Below are 20,290 nucleotides of genomic sequence, written 5' to 3' on the forward strand. Positions count from 1 at the left end.
GGCTCACGTACACATCCCAGGGACAGGTGGGGCTCATGTACACCTCCCAGGGACAGGTGGGGCTCACGTACACATCCCAGGGACAGGTGGGGCTCATGTACACCTCCCAGGGACAGGTGGGGCTCACGTACACCTCCCAGGGACAGGTGAGGGTTGCCTTTGCCTCCTTTCCGGTCCCTCATTGGGTGTTGTACGTGTGAATGAGCACAAACGTGTTCATGTGAGTCAACTCACTGCTTTGTGAGCCAAAGGACCACCCACTGGAGGGGTCGGCTGTGAAGAGCTGCCCGAAATGGACGGTTGGGTGTCCAGGCTGTGGCAAGAGGGAGAATGGTCGAAGCAGTAGGACTCCCCTGCATCGCTGTGGACGACACACCTCTTCCTGCACTGGCCCGCGCTGGGCCTCCCTAGTTGCCCTGGAAGGTGGTATCCCTTGGTTCCAGGCCCCAGACTTTTAGAATTAATGTTATCTCGAAACTGAACTGACCTCTCTTACCCAGGCTCGTGGGGTGGGCGACCAGGCCCCCGTGTTGGACTGTGATGCAAGATCCGGTTCTGTACTGCCCGCTACTTTGGGCCCAGACCAAGCTACTCCTTTGACCATCCCGACTACTCCTCTGTGGTAGGGTCGAGCGCCAAGCCCCCAGTGGTGATTAACTTGTCCCCTGGAGCGGCTCCCTCTCTCATTGTGACTACTGCACATTTTACCCCCCCCCATCGAGGGGGTCTCAATGATGACCCACAGAAGCTCCTGCACGATTCCTTCTCGTGGTAATACGTTCCACGCCTTATTTGGTCCTGCTACACGGACTAAATACTTTGATGTTACCCATATGGATTCTACACTTCCTGACGATTTCTTCCTCCATAAACACCTTGTCGGTGGATGCCTCTCTTACTTTTAACCTCACCCGTTTTGGTACATGTGTTGTTGTTGCTCCTTCCAAAGATGCAGCTACCTGCTTAACTGCTTTGTCCAGCATTGGGGGTGACTCCTGTTAGGATCTCCAAAAATGCCCGGTTAAATGCCATTATTGGCACTGTTATCCTCCCGCACCATGTTGCGACTGGTGTTTGGGACCTGAAAGACTGCCACGAGGATACTAAACATATCCTTGAAGCCCAAGACCATTCTGTCCTCCAGGTTGATACGTTCACCCGACCCCCTCGTGGTCATCATCAGCCTCTTCTAGTTGTGAAGATCACTTTTGATAGCAGGACCCTTCCGCCTTCTGTAATTCTTATTGGTGCCAGATACTCCATTCAGGAGTACATTCCCTCTGCTAGGCTTTGGAATAAGTGTTGGAAATTTGGGTACGGTGTCTCTATGACCCTTGTGTGGGGACTCGGGTCACTCTAAGATGGAGTGCTCTTCTTCTTCTCAGTCTCACGTGTGGGAGTCAATTGTGGTGACTCCCACGTGTGTATTCGCTACAAATTTGAGGAAGCCATCCTCAATTTGAAGCTCCTCGATCGTTTTTCTTTTCCTGAGGTGAGGCGCCAAGTCCACCATCTCTCCTCTTTCACTAACATATCTTGCGCTCGTGTGTTGCGTTCCACCTCTCCTCGCCCTTCCCTCCTTTCTCAGTCTCACATCTGTTTCCAGGCCTTAGACCCGGACACACCCAATGCCTTCTTCCCTGATCCTTTACGTTCTGATGCAAGGGGTCCTCCTCCTGATGCTCCATGTGATGTTTACCTCCTTCCTTCCCAGTCTACCGTGTCTCCTGTGTCTTCTTTCCCGTCTCCCCCCGATCCTTCTTCCCAGCCCTACCCCCCTGTCTCTTGGCCCTCCACGCTGCCTGTCTGGCCACACTGTTGTCCATCATCCTCCCAGCAATCTTCATGTTGTTTGCTCCCGTTCTCCTTCTCCTGTTGAGACAATAGAGACTGTCGCCCAGTATGTCGTTGCTGGCACACCTGCCTAAGACAGAAACGTAAGCCTGGCTCCTCTCCTTCCTCCCCGGCAGGTAAGATGGCATTGCTTTCTTCCCCTCCCTCCATCTCCAACTCTTTCATTGCGTCCCCCTTCCATTTCGGTGGTTGTCCCCCGTCCCAACTATCGAGGTTCCTTTCGCCATCGATTCTCTCGGTTGCTGCCCTTGCCGAGGTGCGCTCCCCTGTTTCTGCCCCCCACTCCCCTGTTTCTGCCCCCCACTCCCCTGTTTCTGCCCCCACTCCCCTGTTTCTGCCCCCCACTCCCCTGTTTCTGCCCCCCACTCCCCCGTTTCTGCCCCCCACTCCCCCTTGCTTCCCTTGACCTCTCCTCCAGTACCTCCTCCTGCTCCGGCGGACCCTGTCTACCCGCCACTGGTCCGTCCTCCCGCTCCCTTAACTCCATCGTCCTTGCTCAATTTAACCATGCCCCTTAACTCTGATTTTACTGTTCCTGATCCTGATTTCCTTCAGTAAGCTGTGTTCTTCTTTGCCTTCGTTTCTTCATTGTTCTCGGTTGCTGTTCTCTCTCTCTTTTCTTTTGACAATGTCTATTCTTCAATGGAATATTCATGAATTTTATGCCAACTTTCATGAACTCCAACTGCTGATAACACAGTTTTCACCACTTTGTGTGTGTCTCCAGGAGCCGGTGCTTGGTGCTCGTCTTAGTCACTTTCGTGGTTATTCCTTTATCTCCCCTCCACCCCCAGCTTTTGCTGGGGCCCATAACTCTACTGCTCTCTTGATTCGTACTGATATTCCCTTCTAGTCTGATATTCTCTACTAGCCTTTATCAGGATGCTGCCCACAACAGTTTGCAAACTCCAGGTGAACGGAGACATAAAATGAAGGCAATCGTGCCAAACGTCTGTCCTACAGACGCCCCTTGTGTAGAGTGTTGTAGCTGTTGTGACCCCTTGTGTAGAGTCTTGTAGCTGTTGTGACCCTTGTGTAGAGTGTTGTAGCTGTTATGACCCCTTGTGTAGAGTGTTGTAGCTGTTGTGACCCCTTGTGTAGTGTTGTAGCTGTTGTGACCCTTGTGTAGAGTGTTGTAGCTGTTATGACCCCTTGTGTAGAGTGTTGTAGCTGTTGTGACCCCTTGTGTAGAGTGTTGTAGCTGTTGTGACCCCTTGTGTAGAGTGTTGTAGCTGTTGTGACCCCTTGTGTAGAGTGTTGTAGCTGTTATGACCTCTTGTGTAGAGTGTTGTAGCTGTTATGACCCTTGTGTAGAGTGTTGTAGCTGTTATGACCCCTTGTGTAGAGTGTTGTAGCTGTTGTGACCCTTGTGTAGAGTGTTGTAGCTGTTGTGACCCCTTGTGTAGAGTGTTGTAGCTGTTATGACCCTTGTGTAGAGTGTTGTAGCTGTTATGACCCCTTGTGTAGAGTGTTGTAGCTGTTATGACCCTTGTGTAGAGTGTTGTAGCTGTTATGACCCCTTGTGTAGAGTGTTGTAGCTGTTGTGACCCCTTGTGTAGTGTTGTAGCTGTTGTGACCCCTTGTGTAGAGTGTTGTAGCTGTTGTGACCCCTTGTGTAGAGTGTTGTAGCTGTTGTGACCCCTTGTGTAGAGTGTTGTAGCTGTTGTGACCATTGTGTAGAGTGTTGTAGCTGTTGTGACCCCTTGTGTAGAGTGTTGTAGCTGTTATGACCCCTTGTGTAGAGTGTTGTAGCTGTTGTGACCCCTTGTGTAGAGTGTTGTAGCTGTTGTGACCCCTTGTGTAGAGTGTTGTAGCTGTTGTGACCCCTTGTGTAGAGTGTTGTAGCTGTTGTGACCCCTTGTGTAGAGTGTTGTAGCTGTTGTGACCCTTGTGTAGAGTGTTGTAGCTGTTGTGACCCTTGTGTAGAGTGTTGTAGCTGTTGTGACCCCTTGTGTAGAGTGTTGTAGCTGTTGTGACCCTTGTGTAGAGTGTTGTAGCTGTTGTGACCCCTTGTGTAGAGTGTTGTGGCTGTTGTGACCCCTTGTGTAGAGTGTTGTAGTTGTTGTGACCCTTGTGTAGAGTGTTGTAGCTGTTGTGACCCCTTGTGTAGAGTGTTGTAGTTGTTGTGACCCTTGTGTAGAGTGTTGTAGCTGTTGTGACCCCTTGTGTAGAGTGTTGTAGCTGTTGTGACCCCTTGTGTAGAGTGTTGTAGCTGTTGTGACCCCTTGTGTAGAGTGTTGTAGTTGTTGTGACCCCTTGTGTAGAGTGTTGTAGCTGTTGTGACCCCTTGTGTAGTGTGTTGTAGCTGTTGTGACCCCTTGTGTAGAGTGTTGTAGCTGTTGTGACCCTTGTGTAGAGTGTTGTAGCTGTTGTGACCCCTTGTGTAGAGTGTTGTAGCTGTTGTGACCCCTTGTGTAGAGTGTTGTAGCTGTTGTGACCCCTTGTGTAGAGTGTTGTAGCTGTTGTGACCCCTTGTGTAGAGTGTTGTAGCTGTTGTGACCCCTTGTGTAGAGTGTTGTAGCTGTTGTGACCCTTGTGTAGAGTGTTGTGGCTGTTGTGACCCCTTGTGTAGAGTGTTGTAGCTGTTGTGACCCTTGTGTAGAGTGTTGTAGCTGTTGTGACCCTTGTGTAGAGTGTTGTAGCTGTTGTGACCCTTGTGTAGAGTGTTGTGACCCCTTGTGTAGAGTGTTGTGACCCTTGTGTAGAGTGTTGTGACCCCTTGTGTACGAGTGTTTGTGACCCTTGTGTATGTGTTGTGACGCCTTGTGTAGAGTGTTGTGACCCTTGTGTAGAGTGGTTGTAAGCTTGTTGTGACCCCTGTGTGTAGAGTGTTGGTGACCCTTGTGTAGAGTGTTGTGACCCTTGTGTAGAGGTGGTGTGACCCTTTGTAGAGTGTTGTGACCCCTTGTGTAGGGAGTGTTGTGGACCCCTTGTGTAGAAGTGTTGTGAACGCCCTTGTGTAGAGTGTTGTGACCCCTTGTGTAGAGTGTTGTGAACCCTTGTGTAGAGTGTTGTGACCCCTTGTGTAGAGTGTTGTGACCCCTTGTTGTAGAGTGTTGGTGGATCCCTTAGTGTTGTAGAGTGTTGTGACCCCTTGTGTAGAGTGTTGTGACCTTGGGTAGAGTGTTGTGACCTTGTGTAGAGTGTTGTGACCCTTGTGTAGAGTGTTGTGACCCCTTGTGTAGAGTGTTGTGACCCTTGTGTAGAGTGTTGTGACCCCTTGTGTAGAGTGTTGTAGGTGGACCCCTTTGTGTAGAGTGTTGTGACCCTTGTGTAGAGTGTTGTGACCCTTGTGTAGAGTGTTGTGACCCTTGTGTAGAGTGTTGTGACCCTTGTGTAGAGTGTTGTGACCCCTTGTGTAGAGTGTTGTGACCCTTGTGTAGAGTGTTGTGACCCTTGTGTAGAGTGTTGTGACCCTTGGTTGTATAGAGTGTTGTGACCCTTGTGTAGAGTGTTGTGGACCCCTTGTGTAGAGTGTTGTGACCCTTGTGTAGAGTGTTGTGACCCTTGTGTAGAGTGTTGTGACCTTGGTTAGAGGTTGTGGACCCCTGTGTAGAGTGTGGACCCTGTGTAGAGTGTTGTGTACCCCTTGTGTAGAGTGTTGTGACCCTTGTGTAGAGTGTTGTGACCCCTTGTGTAGAGTGTTGTGACCCTTGTGTAGAGTGTTGTGACCCCTTGTGTAGAGTGTTGTGACCCTTGTGTAGAGTGTTGTGACCCTTGTGTAGAGTGTTGTAGCTGTTGTGACCCCTTGTGTAGAGTGTTGTGACCCCTTGTGTAGAGTGTTGTGACCCTTGTGTAGAGTGTTGTGACCCTTGTGTAGAGTGTTGTGACCCTTGTGTAGAGTGTTGTGACCCCTTGTGTAGAGTGTTGTGACCCCTTGTGTAGAGTGTTGTGACCCTTGTGTAGAGTGTTGTGACCCCTTGTGTAGAGTGTTGTGACCCTTGTGTAGAGTGTTGTGACCCTTGTGTAGAGTGTTGTAGCTGTTGTGACCCCTTGTGTAGAGTGTTGTGACCCCTTGTGTAGAGTGTTGTGACCCTTGTGTAGAGTGTTGTGACCCTTGTGTAGAGTGTTGTGACCCTTGTGTAGAGTGTTGTGACCCCTTGTGTAGAGTGTTGTGACCCCTTGTGTAGAGTGTTGTGACCCCTTGTGTAGAGTGTTGTGACCCTTGTGTAGAGTGTTGTGACCCCTTGTGTAGAGTGTTGTGACCCCTTGTGTAGAGTGTTGTGACCCTTGTGTAGAGTGTTGTGACCCTTGTGTAGAGTGTTGTGACCCTTGTGTAGAGTGTTGTGACCCTTGTGTAGAGTGTTGTGACCCCTTGTGTAGAGTGTTGTGACCCCTTGTGTAGAGTGTTGTGACCCTTGTGTAGAGTGTTGTGACCCCTTGTGTAGAGTGTTGTGACCCTTGTGTAGAGTGTTGTAGCTGTTGTGACCCCTTGTGTAGAGTGTTGTGACCCTTGTGTAGAGTGTTGTAGCTGTTGTGACCCCTTGTGTAGAGTGTTGTGACCTCTTGTGTAGAGTGTTGTGACCCCTTGTGTAGAGTGTTGTGACCCCTTGTGTAGAGTGTTGTGGCTGTTGTGACCCCTTGTGTAGAGTGTTGTAGCTGTTGTGACCCTTGTGTAGAGTGTTGTAGCTGTTGTGACCCCTTGTGTAGAGTGTTGTAGCTGTTGTGACCCTTGTGTAGAGTGTTGTAGCTGTTGTGACCCTTGTGTAGAGTGTTGTAGCTGTTGTGACCCTTGTGTAGAGTGTTGTAGCTGTTGTGACCCCTTGTGTAGAGTGTTGTGACCCCTTGTGTAGAGTGTTGTGACCCCTTGTGTAGAGTGTTGTGACCCTTGTGTAGAGTGTTGTAGCTGTTGTGACCCCTTGTGTAGAGTGTTGTGACCCTTGTGTAGAGTGTTGTAGCTGTTGTGACCCCTTGTGTAGAGTGTTGTGACCCTTGTGTAGAGTGTTGTGACCCTTGTGTAGAGTGTTGTGACCCCTTGTGTAGAGTGTTGTGACCCCTTGTGTAGAGTGTTGTGACCCCTTGTGTAGAGTGTTGTGACCCTTGTGTAGAGTGTTGTGACCCCTTGTGTAGAGTGTTGTGACCCCTTGTGTAGAGTGTTGTGACCCTTGTGTAGAGTGTTGTGACCCTTGTGTAGAGTGTTGTGACCCTTGTGTAGAGTGTTGTGACCCTTGTGTAGAGTGTTGTAGCTGTTGTGACCCCTTGTGTAGAGTGTTGTGACCCTTGTGTAGAGTGTTGTGACCCTTGTGTAGAGTGTTGTGACCCCTTGTGTAGAGTGTTGTGACCCCTTGTGTAGAGTGTTGTGACCCCTTGTGTAGAGTGTTGTGACCCTTGTGTAGAGTGTTGTGACCCTTGTGTAGAGTGTTGTGACCCTTGTGTAGAGTGTTGTGACCCTTGTGTAGAGTGTTGTGACCCCTTGTGTAGAGTGTTGTGACCCTTGTGTAGAGTGTTGTGACCCCTTGTGTAGAGTGTTGTAGAACAATTCTTCCCTATATATAGTGGAAAGTGGCAGGTCCTCCTAAGTGTATCTTCAGGCACCAAGAATTATCCACATGACTTTATTTTAAATGGTTTTTAATGCATTGAAAGGTAAAAGGTGGTGGTAAAGTGGTAAGATGTATAGGGCGTCGTAGTGTGGGACCTCCATGTACAACATTGAGGCACATGTAACATACATACCATTGTCCGCACCGTCAAGTGTACATACATGGTCTTACATTGATCCTAAACTGTATATCACTTACAACTTCAGTTTTTGTATATTTCTAGCCATGGGCTACCGACCCATGCCATCACACGACTTCATCCAGTCTACACTAATATGGTACAAGAGCGGCGACGATGAGGGCATCAAACACTGGGTCGACTCCCTCAACAACTTCATCAAGGGTACGTTCCTGGCCACCGTCAACTATGGCGTCTTGACCTCAGCTAAATACATTACTGCCCCCCCCCCACACATAGTCTTGTAGCACACAACATTGCCAGCCCCCCCCCCTCCCCTCCCATCCGTAACATTGCAGTAGACAACACTACCACTTTACAGTACCTTGCAGTAGACAACACTACCACTTTACAGTACCTTGCAGTAGACAACACTGCCACTTTACAGTACCTTGCAGTAGACAACACTACCACTTTACAGTACCTTGCAGTAGACAACACTGCCACTTTACAGTACCTTGCAGTAGACAACACTGCCACTTTACAGTACCTTGCAGTAGACAACACTACCACTTTACAGTACCTTGCAGTAGACAACACTGCCACTTTACAGTACCTTGCAGTAACTTGTTGGTTTGTTCACCACTTAGCTTACGAGGCGACGAGTGAGGTGGTGTCCGGGCAGCACATAACCGACTGCTCGGAGGACAAGCCGCCCAAGGAAGGAGAGGTATGCAGGTTCCTGGACACTTGGCTCACTGATAAATGTCAGAAAGCAGAGAGCTGGGGCTACAAGACCGAGTCTCCGTGCGTCCTCATCAAGTTCAACAAGGTGGGCGTCGATGTGTGTGTGTGCTTACCTTCCAACTTCTTCACTATGTTAAAGGTCTTGATGAGATCAGCTTTGTCCTGTTGATGCCCCACTCCTTAATTAATTAATTGTGCTAATAATAGCCCTGCCTCCCAGGCAGAGACCATAAGGGACATGCAATAATTATCACAAGAAAAAAGGCTATATGCTAATGATGATTATTTGAGTCTTCTTGGTGATAATTACAGAGGGTTGTTAACTCACTTAGCGAATCATAGGAAATTTCCAAAAGGCACTCTAAGGTATATGATCAAGAATATACCTTGCTCAAGATATATTCATATACTCAAGGTATATATATTCCTTGAGTAAATTTATATACTCAAGATATTATATTATATTATATTATATATATATATATATATTTATAAACACACATTAAATATATATATATATATATGTCGTACCTAGTAGCCAGAACTCACTTCTGAGCCTACTAGGCAAGGCCCGATTTGCCTAATAAGCCAAGTTTTCATGAATTAATTGCTTTTCGACAACCTAACCTACCTAACCTAACCTAACGTTTTCGGCTACCTAACCTAACCTAACCTATAAAGATAGGTTAGGTTAGGTAACCTAACCTATAAAGATAGGTTAGGTTAGGTTAGGTAGGGTTGGTTAGGTTCGGTCATATATCTACGTTAATTTTACCTCCAATAAAAAAAAATTGACCTCTTACATAATGATATGGGTTGCTTTATCATTTCATAAGAAAAAAATTAGAGAAAATATGTTAATTCATGAAAACTTGGCTTATTAGGCAAATCGGGCCTTGCATTGTAGGCTGAAAAGTGAGTTCTGGCTACTAGGTACGACATATATATATATATATATATATATATATATATATATATATATATATATATATATATATATATATATATATATATATATATATGTCGTACCTAGTAGCCAGAACGCACTTGTCAGCCTACTATGCAAGGCCAAATTTGCCTAATAAGCCAAGTTTTCCTGAATTAATATATTTTCTCTAATTTTTTTCTTATGAAAAGATAAAGCTACCCGTTTCATTATGTATGAGGTCATTTTTTTTTATTTTAGTTAAAATCAACGTAGATATATTACCGAACCTAACCAACCCTACCTAACCTAACCTAACCTATCTTTATAGGTTAGGTTAGGTTAGGTAGCCGAAAAAGTTAGGTTAGGTTAGGTTAGGTAGGTTAGGTCGTCGAAAAACAATTAATTCATGAAAACTTGGCTTATTAGGCAAATCGGGCCTTGCATAGTAGGCCAAAAAGTGCGTTCTGGCTACTAGGTACGACATATATATATATATATATATATATATATATATATATATATATATATATATATATATATATGTATATGTATATGTATATATATATGTATGTGTATATATATATATATATATATATATATATATATATATATATATATATATATATATATATATATATATATATATATATATATATATATATATGTCGTACCTAGTAGCCAGAACGCACTTCTCAGCCTAATATGCAAGGCCCAATTTGCCTAATAAGCCAAGTTTTCATGAATTAATTGTTTTTCGACTACCTAACCTACCTAACCTAACCTAACCTAACTTTTTTGGCTAACTAACCTAACCTAACCTATAAAGATAGGTTAGGTTAGGTTAGGTAGGGTTGGTTAGGTTCTGTCATATATCTACGTTAATTTTACCTCCAATAAAAAAAAATTGACCTCATACATAATGAAATGGGTAGCTTTATCATTTTATAAGAAAAAAAATTGAGAAATTATATTAATTCAGGAAAACTTGGCTTATTAGGCAAATCGGGCCTTGCATAGTAGGCTGAGAATTGCGTTCTGGCTACTAGGTACGACATATATATATATATATATATATATATATATATATATATATATATATATATGTATATGTATATGTATATATATATGTATATGTATATATATATGTATGTGTATATATATATGTGTATATATATATATATATGTCGTACCTAATAGCCAGAACGCACTTCTCAGCCTACTATTCAATGCCCGATTTGCCTAATAAGCCAAGTTTTCATGAATTAATGTTTTTTCGTCTACCTAACCTACCTAACCTAACCTAACCTAGCTTTTTTTGGCTACCTAACCTAACCTTACCTATAAATATAGGTTAGGTTAGGTTAGGTAGGGTTGGTTAGGTAGGGTTGGTTAGGTTCGGTCATATATCTACGTTAATTTTAACTCCAATAAAACAAATTGACCTCATACATAGAGAAAAGGGTTGCTTTATCATTTCATAAGAAAAAAATTATAGTAAATATAATAATTCAGGAAAACTTGGCTTATTAGGCAAATCGGGCCTTGAATAGTAGGCTGAGAAGTGAGTTCTGGCTACTAGGTACGACATATATATATATATATATATATATATATATATATATATATATATATATATATATATATATATATATATGTCGTACCTAGTAGCCAGAACTCACTTTTCAGCCTACAATGCAAGGCCCGATTTGCCTAGTAAGCCAAGTTTTCATGAATTTATATATTTTCTCTAATTTTTTTCTTACGAAATGATAAAGCTACCCATTTCATTATGTATGAGGTCAATTTTTTGTTATTGGAGATAAAATTAACGTAGATATATGACCGAACCTAACCAACCCTACCTAACCTAACCTAACCTATCTTTATAGGTTAGGTTAGGGTAGGTAGCCGAAAAAGTTAGGTTAGGTTTGGTTAGGTAGGTTAGGTAGTCGAAAAACAATTAATTCATGAAAACTTGGCTTATTAGGCAAATTGGGCCTTACATAGTAGGCTGAGAAGTGCGTTCTGGCTACTAGGTACGACATATATATATATATATGTATATGTATATATGTATATATATGTATGTATATATATGTATGTATATAATTGAAAATATAAATAGGCATATAGGAATATACATCTACTGAAGGTGGGCGCCTGACAGCTGAGTGGATAGCGCTTTGGGTTCGTAGTCCTGAGGTTCTGAGTTCGATCCCCGGTGGAGGGGGAGACAAATGGGCAAAAAGTTTCTTTCACCCTCATGCCCCTGTTACCTAGCAGTATATAGGTTCCTGGGAGTTACAGCTGCTACGGGCTGCTTCCTGGGGAGGGGGGGGGTGTAACAAAAAGGCTTAGTCGAGGACCGGGCCGCGGGGACGCTAAGCCCCGAAATCATCTCAAGATAACCTCAAGGAAGGTATATGCTCAAGAATATTAGGAAAAGTTTATTAAAATTCAATTACTAAATTCAATAAACAGTTTATTCCAGAAACAATGAATTCTATCTAAAAACAAAGTAAACCCCAGAGAACAATGGAAGGGCGCTGATGTGGACACGACCAAAAGTACATGACTCAGTTTACAGTAGCATTACCCTGTAACTTATCCCGGTGACCAAGTTGTTAATGTGTGTTCTTCGGGGGCTTAGATGTGCTGCCCCCCCCTCATCCCACACGCAGTCCACTCACACTAAAATTACTTAACTACAGCATCTCCCAAGATGATCTCCTGGCTCCGCCTCCTTAGGCACTTATGCCTTCGGTAGCTCCGCCCCTAATCCTACAAATCCAATCAAACTGAAGCTAGGTCTACATATGGCACCATCGACCAATGGTGCATAGACTTTGAGAGAGACTCTTGCCCAAGCAAAGCACAATTAGGCCTCCCAGAGAATGTGACCAGCCCCTCGAGGACGGGCGAGCCAAAGATGTACTCTCAACAGGGAAGGTGGGCATAATGCTCTCCCTACTAGTCTTCACAAACAGTTGTGAGCATAACTTGACCTATGATCTGTAACCCCGATTTCACTGATCATGATGTTAGTCTATTGTGTTCTTCTTTGCCTGTGTTATCTCTGTTTCTGTTCTCTCCATTTTTATCTATGGCTATTCTTCAATGGAGTATTTTATGCCAACTTCCATGAACTCCAACTTCTAATCATGGAATTTTGACCACTTTGTGTTTCCAGGAGTCGATGTTTGGCGCTCATCCTGGTCACGTCCATGGTTGTTCCTTTCTCCCCCCCCCCCCTCCCTCTTCCTCTGGCTCTTGCTAGGGCCCCATAACTCTACTCCTCTCTTGATCCGTCTTGATATTCCCTTTCTCCCCCTACTTTTTCAGTCGCCCATTCAGTGTTCTGCAGCCCATATCTTTGTGAGTAAATGGTACAGTCTCTCCGCCGTTTATCTCCCCAAAATTGTCCCACTTTCCCTTCCTGATCTTTAGCACCTCCCGGACTCCTTACCAGAGCCGGTGATCCTGTTGGGTGATTTCAACTGTCGGCAAACCTTCTGGGGTGATGCTCTGACGAACACCTGGGGCCGCCTTCTTGAACCATTTGTCCTCTCTTCTTTCCTGTCTCTTCTGAATTCTGGCAAACCCACTCATGTGGACTATCGCACTCGCACCTTCTCCTATCTTTATCTCTCTCTCTGCACGTCTTCTCTTTATTTGGACTTCAAATGGGGGGTTCTTGATGATTTCTTGATTTTGGGGGTTCTCCCTTTTCACCATCCCCCTCTCCTTCCCCAAGTGGCAGTTTGCCAAGGCTGACTAGAACCTCTTCATCCTATACACTACCCTTTCAGATCTCTCCACTCTGCCTCTCCCTCGAGTCCTTCTCCTTTTCCATGACACCGTATTCGGCGCTGCTCTCCACTCTGTTTCTTCACTCTACCTCCTGGGGCACGCGAAAGTTCGTTCCCTGGTGGAATGCGGATTGTGCTCGGGCTGTTGGCTGTAAGCGTGCAGCCTGGAAGAAACATTGTCGCCAGCGGACACCCGATTCTTTTGTTTTGTTTAGGACGGTAAGAGCGGTGGCCCATAGGGCCATCCGTAAGGCTCAGCAGGAAGGTTGGAGATTTTTCGTTTTCACCTCACTCCTCATTTCCACTGACACCCGTCTTACACAGATATGGAAGAAAATCTGCAAGATAGCAGGCAAGTTTGTTCCAGAAGTCTCGTCAGTCCTTCACCTCCGTGGTTCTATTGTGGCAGATCCGGTGTTGGCGACTGAACTGGATTCTCATTTTTCGACTGTTAGCTCCGGATCTCATCTTTCTCCTTCTTTCCTTACTTCCTTATCTCTCAGATTTTCGCATTCATCTTCACCTTCCCCGTAACGATCCCCTCTCCCCCCTCCCTCTCTCTCTCTCTCTTTCTCTCTCTCTCTCTCTCTCTCTCTCTCTCTCTCTCTCTCTCTCTCTCTCTCTATCTCTCTATCTCTCTATCTCTCTATCTCTCTCTCTCTCTCTCTATCTCTATCTCTATCTCTCTCTCTCTCTCTCTCTCTCTCTCTCTCTCTCTCTCTCTATCTCTCTTTTTTTTTCTCTCTCTCTCTCTCTCTCTCTCTCTCTCTCTCTCTCTCTCTCTCTCTCTCTCTCTCTCTCTCTCTCTCTCTCTCTCTCTCTCTCTCTCTCAGAACTCCAGTCTGTCCTGGCCCTCTGCAGTTCTACGGCGACTCGGATGATATTCATTAGGGGATACTTCGCCATCGCCGTCCCTACACGTCTCAGTATTTACAGTGTTTATATCCTTGTCTGGGAGTTGTCGTTAGTCCCTGAGGACTGGCTTGAGGCGATTGTTCTTCATATTCGGAAACCTGGTTCTCTAGGGTCATCCCCTAAAGACTTCTGCCCCGTTGTTGAGTTGCGTCTGCAAACTCTTTGAGCGTAAAGTCAATGTCCGTCTGATATGGTTCTTGGAACGTTATCACCACCTCTCCACTTCTTAATTTGGTTTTTGCAAGTGTCACAGCATGACTGATGTCCTCGTGAACTTGGAGGTCTTTATTTTTACTGTCTTTGCTGCGAAGACCTCCGTTGTTGCTGTCCTTTTTGACCTGGAAAAGGCGTACGACACCACCTGGCGGTACCATATTCTGTCCCAATTCCGTTATTTTGACCTTCGTGATAATCTCCCTCTCTCCCTACAAAGTTTCCTCTCTAGTCGTTCCTTTAGTGCGGCTTGGTACCCGCTCTCTGCTTCTTTTCGGCAATACGAAGGTCTCTTTGTGAAGAGACGAAGGTCTCACCCAAGGTACTGTTCTGAGTTCAATCTTTTACGGGTTGCCCTGCTTGATACCTGCTTGATACCTGCTTGATGGGTTCTGGGAGCTCTTCTACTCCCCAAGCCCGGCCGGAGGCCAGGCTTGACTTGTGAGAGTTTGGTCCACCAGGCTGTTGCTTGGAGCGGCTCTCAGGCCCACATACCCACCACAGCCTGGCTGATCCAGAACTTCTCTTAGAAAACAGTCGAGTTTTCTCTTGAAGATGTCCACGGTTGTTCCGGCCTCAATGGTCTTCTTTCCTCCCTTCCTTTTGGCGTCTTCTCTGCTCTCTATGTTGAAGATCTTTTCCTCTGCTGTCAAGGTGATGACTCTCCTTCCCTCCAACGACCGCTTCAACCTGCGATTGATGCCGTGTGGTCTTGGACCACCAATCATGTCTTCAAGTTCTTTACAACTAAGACTTGTGCTATGACCTTTACTCGGAAGCAGGTTGTTCTTCAACCCCTTTTGTCGCTTTATAGAAATCCTTTTTTTGCATACAGATTCAGCTAAACGTCTGGGGATAATCTTTGACACTTGCTTGTCCTGGTCGCCCCATATCTCCTACCTCCGAGTTAAGTGCTCTAAAGCCCTTAACTTACTTAAGGTCTTGTCCCATACTTTCTGGGGAGCTGATAGGTGCATGCTCCAATCTCTAGACAGCACGAGAGAGGAATGTAAACATGATTATGGTTCTCCTGCTTACAGGCCTGTCACCTGTTGGTGCTTGGTGATAGGTAAGCACGGACAGGTAAGCAGTGACAGGTAAGCACCGACAGGTAGGCAGTGACAGGTAAGCACCGACAGGTAGGCAGTGACAGGTAAGCACCGACAGGTAGGCAGTGACAGGTAAGCAGTGATAGTCACAATACACAAACATGTCATATGGGGATGGCCGAGGGGATGTTGTACAACATCCCCTCGGCCAAGGGCAGTCACCAGTCAGTGACAAATGTGTGACTCACGTATTTACACAGACACAAACACGAACATTATCTTAGCATATATTCTGGAGTCGCTTGTCCAGCCTGGGTGCCGTTGAGCATCACAAAGCGTATGGCTTGCTTCACAACGAGAGAGACCTTCTTTTAGCTAAACCATTCCATTTCAGATGATTGGTTGGGTGCCAGAGGTGTACGAGCGCCTGGAGGAGCTGCCCGAGGAGATGCCGCAGACGCTGAAGGATCACATAGAGAAGCGCACACAGGAAAACAAAGGCAAAGTTCCTAAGGTACAGACTTATTGTTCGTTAAACTTTATGCATTTTTAGTTGTACTTCACAATCATGTTAATAATTTACCCAAAAAACTGTAAGTAAGTAAGTAATTATCAAAAGAAGGCAGCAAGCCGTTAAGGCTATGTAGCACCATCAACTGTGCGGGATAATCAGAGGGCGCTAAATATCACCAAGGATGCCAATACGAGAACACAAACGCATAAGGCGAACGATATCAAAAGTATGCAAGTCACCAAGAATACTATCGAGGGACAAGCGACCGCGAGGGGCGGTCGGAAAACAAGACACACTCTTGTCCTGGAAGTCAGGACATTCAAGAAGGACATGCACGACCGTAAGAGGGACAATGCAATTAGGACAATAAGGAGCAGGGCGGCGCTCCATCAAGTGACCATGGGTTAAGCGTTTATGGCCACTACGCAACCTCGCCAGAGCCGTTTCCCATCGCCGGTTACGGTGGCAGGAGGAAGGCCACGAGGACACACAACTTTTAAGAGTACGTAGTTTGTTACCAGTAACAGAAGACCAACAAGCCTGCCAACGGGTAAGGATGGAGGTAAACCGGGTAAAAGTCGGAATAAGGAATACCTTTACGAGAGATGGGACAAGAGTGGACAGCTTCCTTGGCGGCAGCATCCGCACGCTCATTTAAAGACACACCAATATGGCTGGGAACCCAACAAAACTCAACCGACTTAAATTTACTGTGAACAAGAAACAGCCAATGCTGGATCTCGACAACCACTGGATGAACTGTGACGGGAAGGTCCTGTGATGGGAAGGTCCTGTGACGGGAAGGTCCTGTGACGGGAAGGTCCTGTGACGGGAAGTTCCTGTGACGGGAAGTTCCTGTGACGGGAAGGTCCTGTGACGGGAAGTTCATGTGACAGGAAGTTCTTAACGCTCTGTTCTCTCCTACTCCAAATATGGGTGCTCGTCCTCCTAACGTTCCCCAACGTCAAGAAACTGTCGTCCTAAGGTGCCCTTATCCTAACTTACCAGAGGACCCAAAACAGAAAACGGGACAGTATGTCATCTTCGCGAGCCGCTTCCATTTTCTAGTACGACAAATTTTGGCCTTAGGGAGAGCATATACGTCAAAATTCGACGTTGTATTAGGAGGACGGATTGTATCGTCTAATGTTTGTAGAAATGTATTTATTTTCTATCTAGATTTAAAAATATAATTAATTTTGAATACTGTTGATGGTATTTTGATATCCATTTAATATTAGCAATTAACACTAGTACACATCTCGTTAAACCTTTTGAAACTAAAGTTGACCTCCGGGAACAGATGATCTGGGTGTCGTGTGAGGGCGAGAACCCCGCCGACCAGGAGTACCTCGGCCCCATCCGCTACTCTCCCTGGCAAGGGTTCCCCGCTTATTACTTCCCCTACATGCACACGCCAGGCTACCTCTCACCCCTCATCGCTGTCCAGTTTGACTCTCCTGCTTGTAAGTATGCCAGCACCCTGCTCACTGTGACACACTCCTGCTTGTAAGTATGCCAGCACCCGCTCACTGTGACACTCCTGCTTGTAAGTATGCCAGCACCCGCTCACTATGACTCTCCTGCTTGTAAGTATGCCAGCACCCGCTCACTATGACTCTCCTGCTTGTAAGTATCCTGACTTCCGTCCTGACTTGCAGAACATTCGTCCTGGAAGCCAGGACATTGAACAAGGATATGCACGACCATGTCTGTTTGTTATGAGGAAGGTAGGACAGTAGTCAGTTGTTCTGTCAGTGATTATACCAAAAGCGAGAGCAGCAGTTATGTTAGTCCAGATATTGTCTGATGATGTAGGGGATGTTTGTGATTCAGGTGGGATTGGTGATTGTGAAATTAGTAAACAGGAGTTCATGCAGTTAAGTAGTCGGTTTGGAGGCTCTCTTGTTGAAAATGTCAATATTGAAGTCACCTCCTAAAATTGGCAGTTTTTTCACTGCCAGTTTAATTTGAGTGTAGTGAGGTATGGCGTCACGTCATCTGATACACTGCTTACTTTACAGCCAATCTTCTCATCAGCATCGAGTGCCGTGCTTGGGCCAAGAATATACAGCACAATCAGAAGGAACATCTCGGTCTGGTTCACTTTGAACTACTGAAGGACTAGTGACTTCCCTTCCCCAGTAAGGTGAACTCCTCAACTCCACAAACTATTCACTCCAAAAACAGAGGTTTTGTAAATAAGAGTACTTCCTATTAAAGCTTCACAATTGTTATTGTTGAACGTATCAAAAGAACGTATTCCTTCCCTTGCTCGTCGAGGCAGCTCTTGTAACATGAAACACACATACACACACACTGTACAGTATTTATTATGACTGTACAAATGTATTAAAATTTTACCAAATTGTTAATAATAATTAATGTGTAAATGATCCTGCCAGGCATACATTATGTACAGAAAGTTTTGTTGCAATTTATTAGTTCAGTCTAATGTAAATAGTCAGGTATGAAGATTTAACTATTTTGTGGAATCAACCGAGCCTTTTTTGTTCAATGACAGCAATGCAGGCATTTTAGTCATTTGGCTTGGGTTATAAGTAAATCTAAATCTTATGATAATATACTGGGTATGGCTGCATATTGTATTGCCTTCTTTGTAACGGAGTATGGACACCGCTAATTTATTGGACGGCAGGAAAAATAATATAAATTGCGTCTGTTTTGGAAAATATTTTTAACGTAGATTATTGAGCAATAAAGATTTTTAACACCAGATTGGCAATTTTTTTTTACCGAATACTTATTGCTTGGTATGTAATTCTTAGCGCATACATTTTAATGCAAATTTATCAGTGCAACATCTTTATTGGAAACGGCAGGACATTGTTAAACCAGTTACTTCTAAAAGATCACATTCAAGACTTGTCAAACTAAATCAACGCACTGACTACAGAGACTGATACAACTGTGAGATAAAATTTTGAAAAGCAGAAAAATTTTGACTGTGCCGCCAAGAGGCGCCTGGTATGATGACCACACACCAGAAGATGGACAAACGACGACGTTTCAGTCCGTCGTGGACCATTATCATGTGAGTGTGAGGGAGAGGGCGGGAGGAAGGGGCAACAATAAGGGTGAGGTGAGAAAGTAAGCAATTATCAAAAGAAGGCACCAAACCGGGAAGGCTATGTAGCACCATCAAATGTGCAGAGTAATCAGAGGGCGCTAAATATCACCAAGGATGCCAATACGAGAACAGAAACGCATAAGGCGAACGATATCAAAAGTATCTGAGTCGCCAAAATTTCTATCGAGGGACAAGTGACCGCGGGGGACGGTCGGAAAACAAGACACACGCTCGTCCTGGAAGTCAGGACATTCAACAAGGATATGCACGACCGTAAGAGGGACAATGCAATTTGGATAATAAGGAGCAGGGCAGCGCTCCAGTAAGTGACCGTGAGTTAAACGGGTATGGCCAATACGTAACCTAGCCAGAGCCGTTTCCCACCCCCGGTTACGGTGGCAGGAGGAAGGCCACTGGGACACACGACTCTTAAGAGTATGCAGTTTGTTACCAATAACAGAAGACCAACAACTCTGCCAGCGAGCAAGGATGGAGGCATGAATAACTGGGTAAAAGTCGGAATAAGGAATACCTTTACGGGAGATGGGACAAGTGCGGATAGCTTCCTTAGCGGCAGCATCCGCATGCTCATTTAAAGAGACACCAACATGGCTGGGAACCAGGCAAAACGCAACCGACTTAAATTTACAGGAGATAAGAAACAGCCAATGTTGAATCTCGATGACCACCGGGTGGACCGGATTAAAGGACCCTAAAGCCATGAGGGCACTACGAGAGTCAACTACCACCATGAAGGAGGATTGACACCGGGAACGCAGGAGACGAAGAGCATAGAGAATAGCATAAAGTTATGCTGTGAAGATGCTAGCCTCCGGAGGAAGGCGACACATATAAGTGTGGTCAGGAAAAACAACAGAGTAGCCCACACCATCAGCAGACTTAGACCCATCGGTGAAGATGGGAACGGAGTGGGAGTGAGAAGAAAAGTGCTCAAGGAAGAGGCGTTTCAGAACTGTAGGAGGGGTAAAAGCTTTAGTGATGCGGGTCAGAGAAGTATAAAATTTGGGAATGGGGACCCTCCACGGCGGCAAGGAGGGAACAATACGAGGAGAAACATTGGCAATACGAACTGAAAGAGAATTTTGTAAGCGAGACAAACAGACAGAAAGAGGAAGGTGGTGAAGAGGAACAGGAACTACAGGAGGGGTAAAAGTCAAAGCACGATAGAGGCGAGAGTGAGGATGCTGAAAGGATCGCTCAAGATAGCGAAGATTGTAGCGATCACGGCGGTCCTGGAGAGACAGAAAGTCAGTGTCAGCGTACAACCTGAGGGTAGGAGTTGAACGAAAAGCACCAGAGCTGAGGCGCAACCCAGTATGGTGCAAAGGATCAAGACGGCGAAGAGTAGAAGGAGAAGCAGAAGAGTATGCAGAGCAACCATAATCGAGTTTAGACAGGACGAGAGAGGAATGCAAATAGAGGAGCGTGCGTCTATCCGCTCCCCAAGAAGCATGGGACAAAACCTTAAGTAGGTTAAGGGCCTTAGAG

General features: G+C 45.5%; 1 protein-coding gene across 1 annotated transcript in view; it reads left to right on the forward strand.

Moving 5' to 3' along the window:
- LOC123758597 (sodium/potassium-transporting ATPase subunit beta) overlaps positions 1 to 18,427 on the forward strand; it is a 39,999-nt gene extending 21,572 nt beyond the window's left edge. Inside the window, exons 3-7 of the mRNA XM_045743039.2 lie at positions 7,621 to 7,740; positions 8,166 to 8,347; positions 15,571 to 15,690; positions 16,994 to 17,156; positions 17,715 to 18,427. Of these exons, the coding sequence (XP_045598995.1) occupies positions 7,621 to 7,740; positions 8,166 to 8,347; positions 15,571 to 15,690; positions 16,994 to 17,156; positions 17,715 to 17,818 (689 nt within the window). The 3' untranslated portion in view covers positions 17,819 to 18,427. The remainder of the gene's footprint in view (positions 1 to 7,620; positions 7,741 to 8,165; positions 8,348 to 15,570; positions 15,691 to 16,993; positions 17,157 to 17,714) is intronic.
- Positions 18,428 to 20,290: the final 1,863 nt, after the last annotated feature.

The sequence above is a fragment of the Procambarus clarkii genome, chromosome 31, assembly GCF_040958095.1.
Source record: "Procambarus clarkii isolate CNS0578487 chromosome 31, FALCON_Pclarkii_2.0, whole genome shotgun sequence".
In the NCBI taxonomy this organism is placed as follows: domain Eukaryota; kingdom Metazoa; phylum Arthropoda; class Malacostraca; order Decapoda; family Cambaridae; genus Procambarus; species Procambarus clarkii.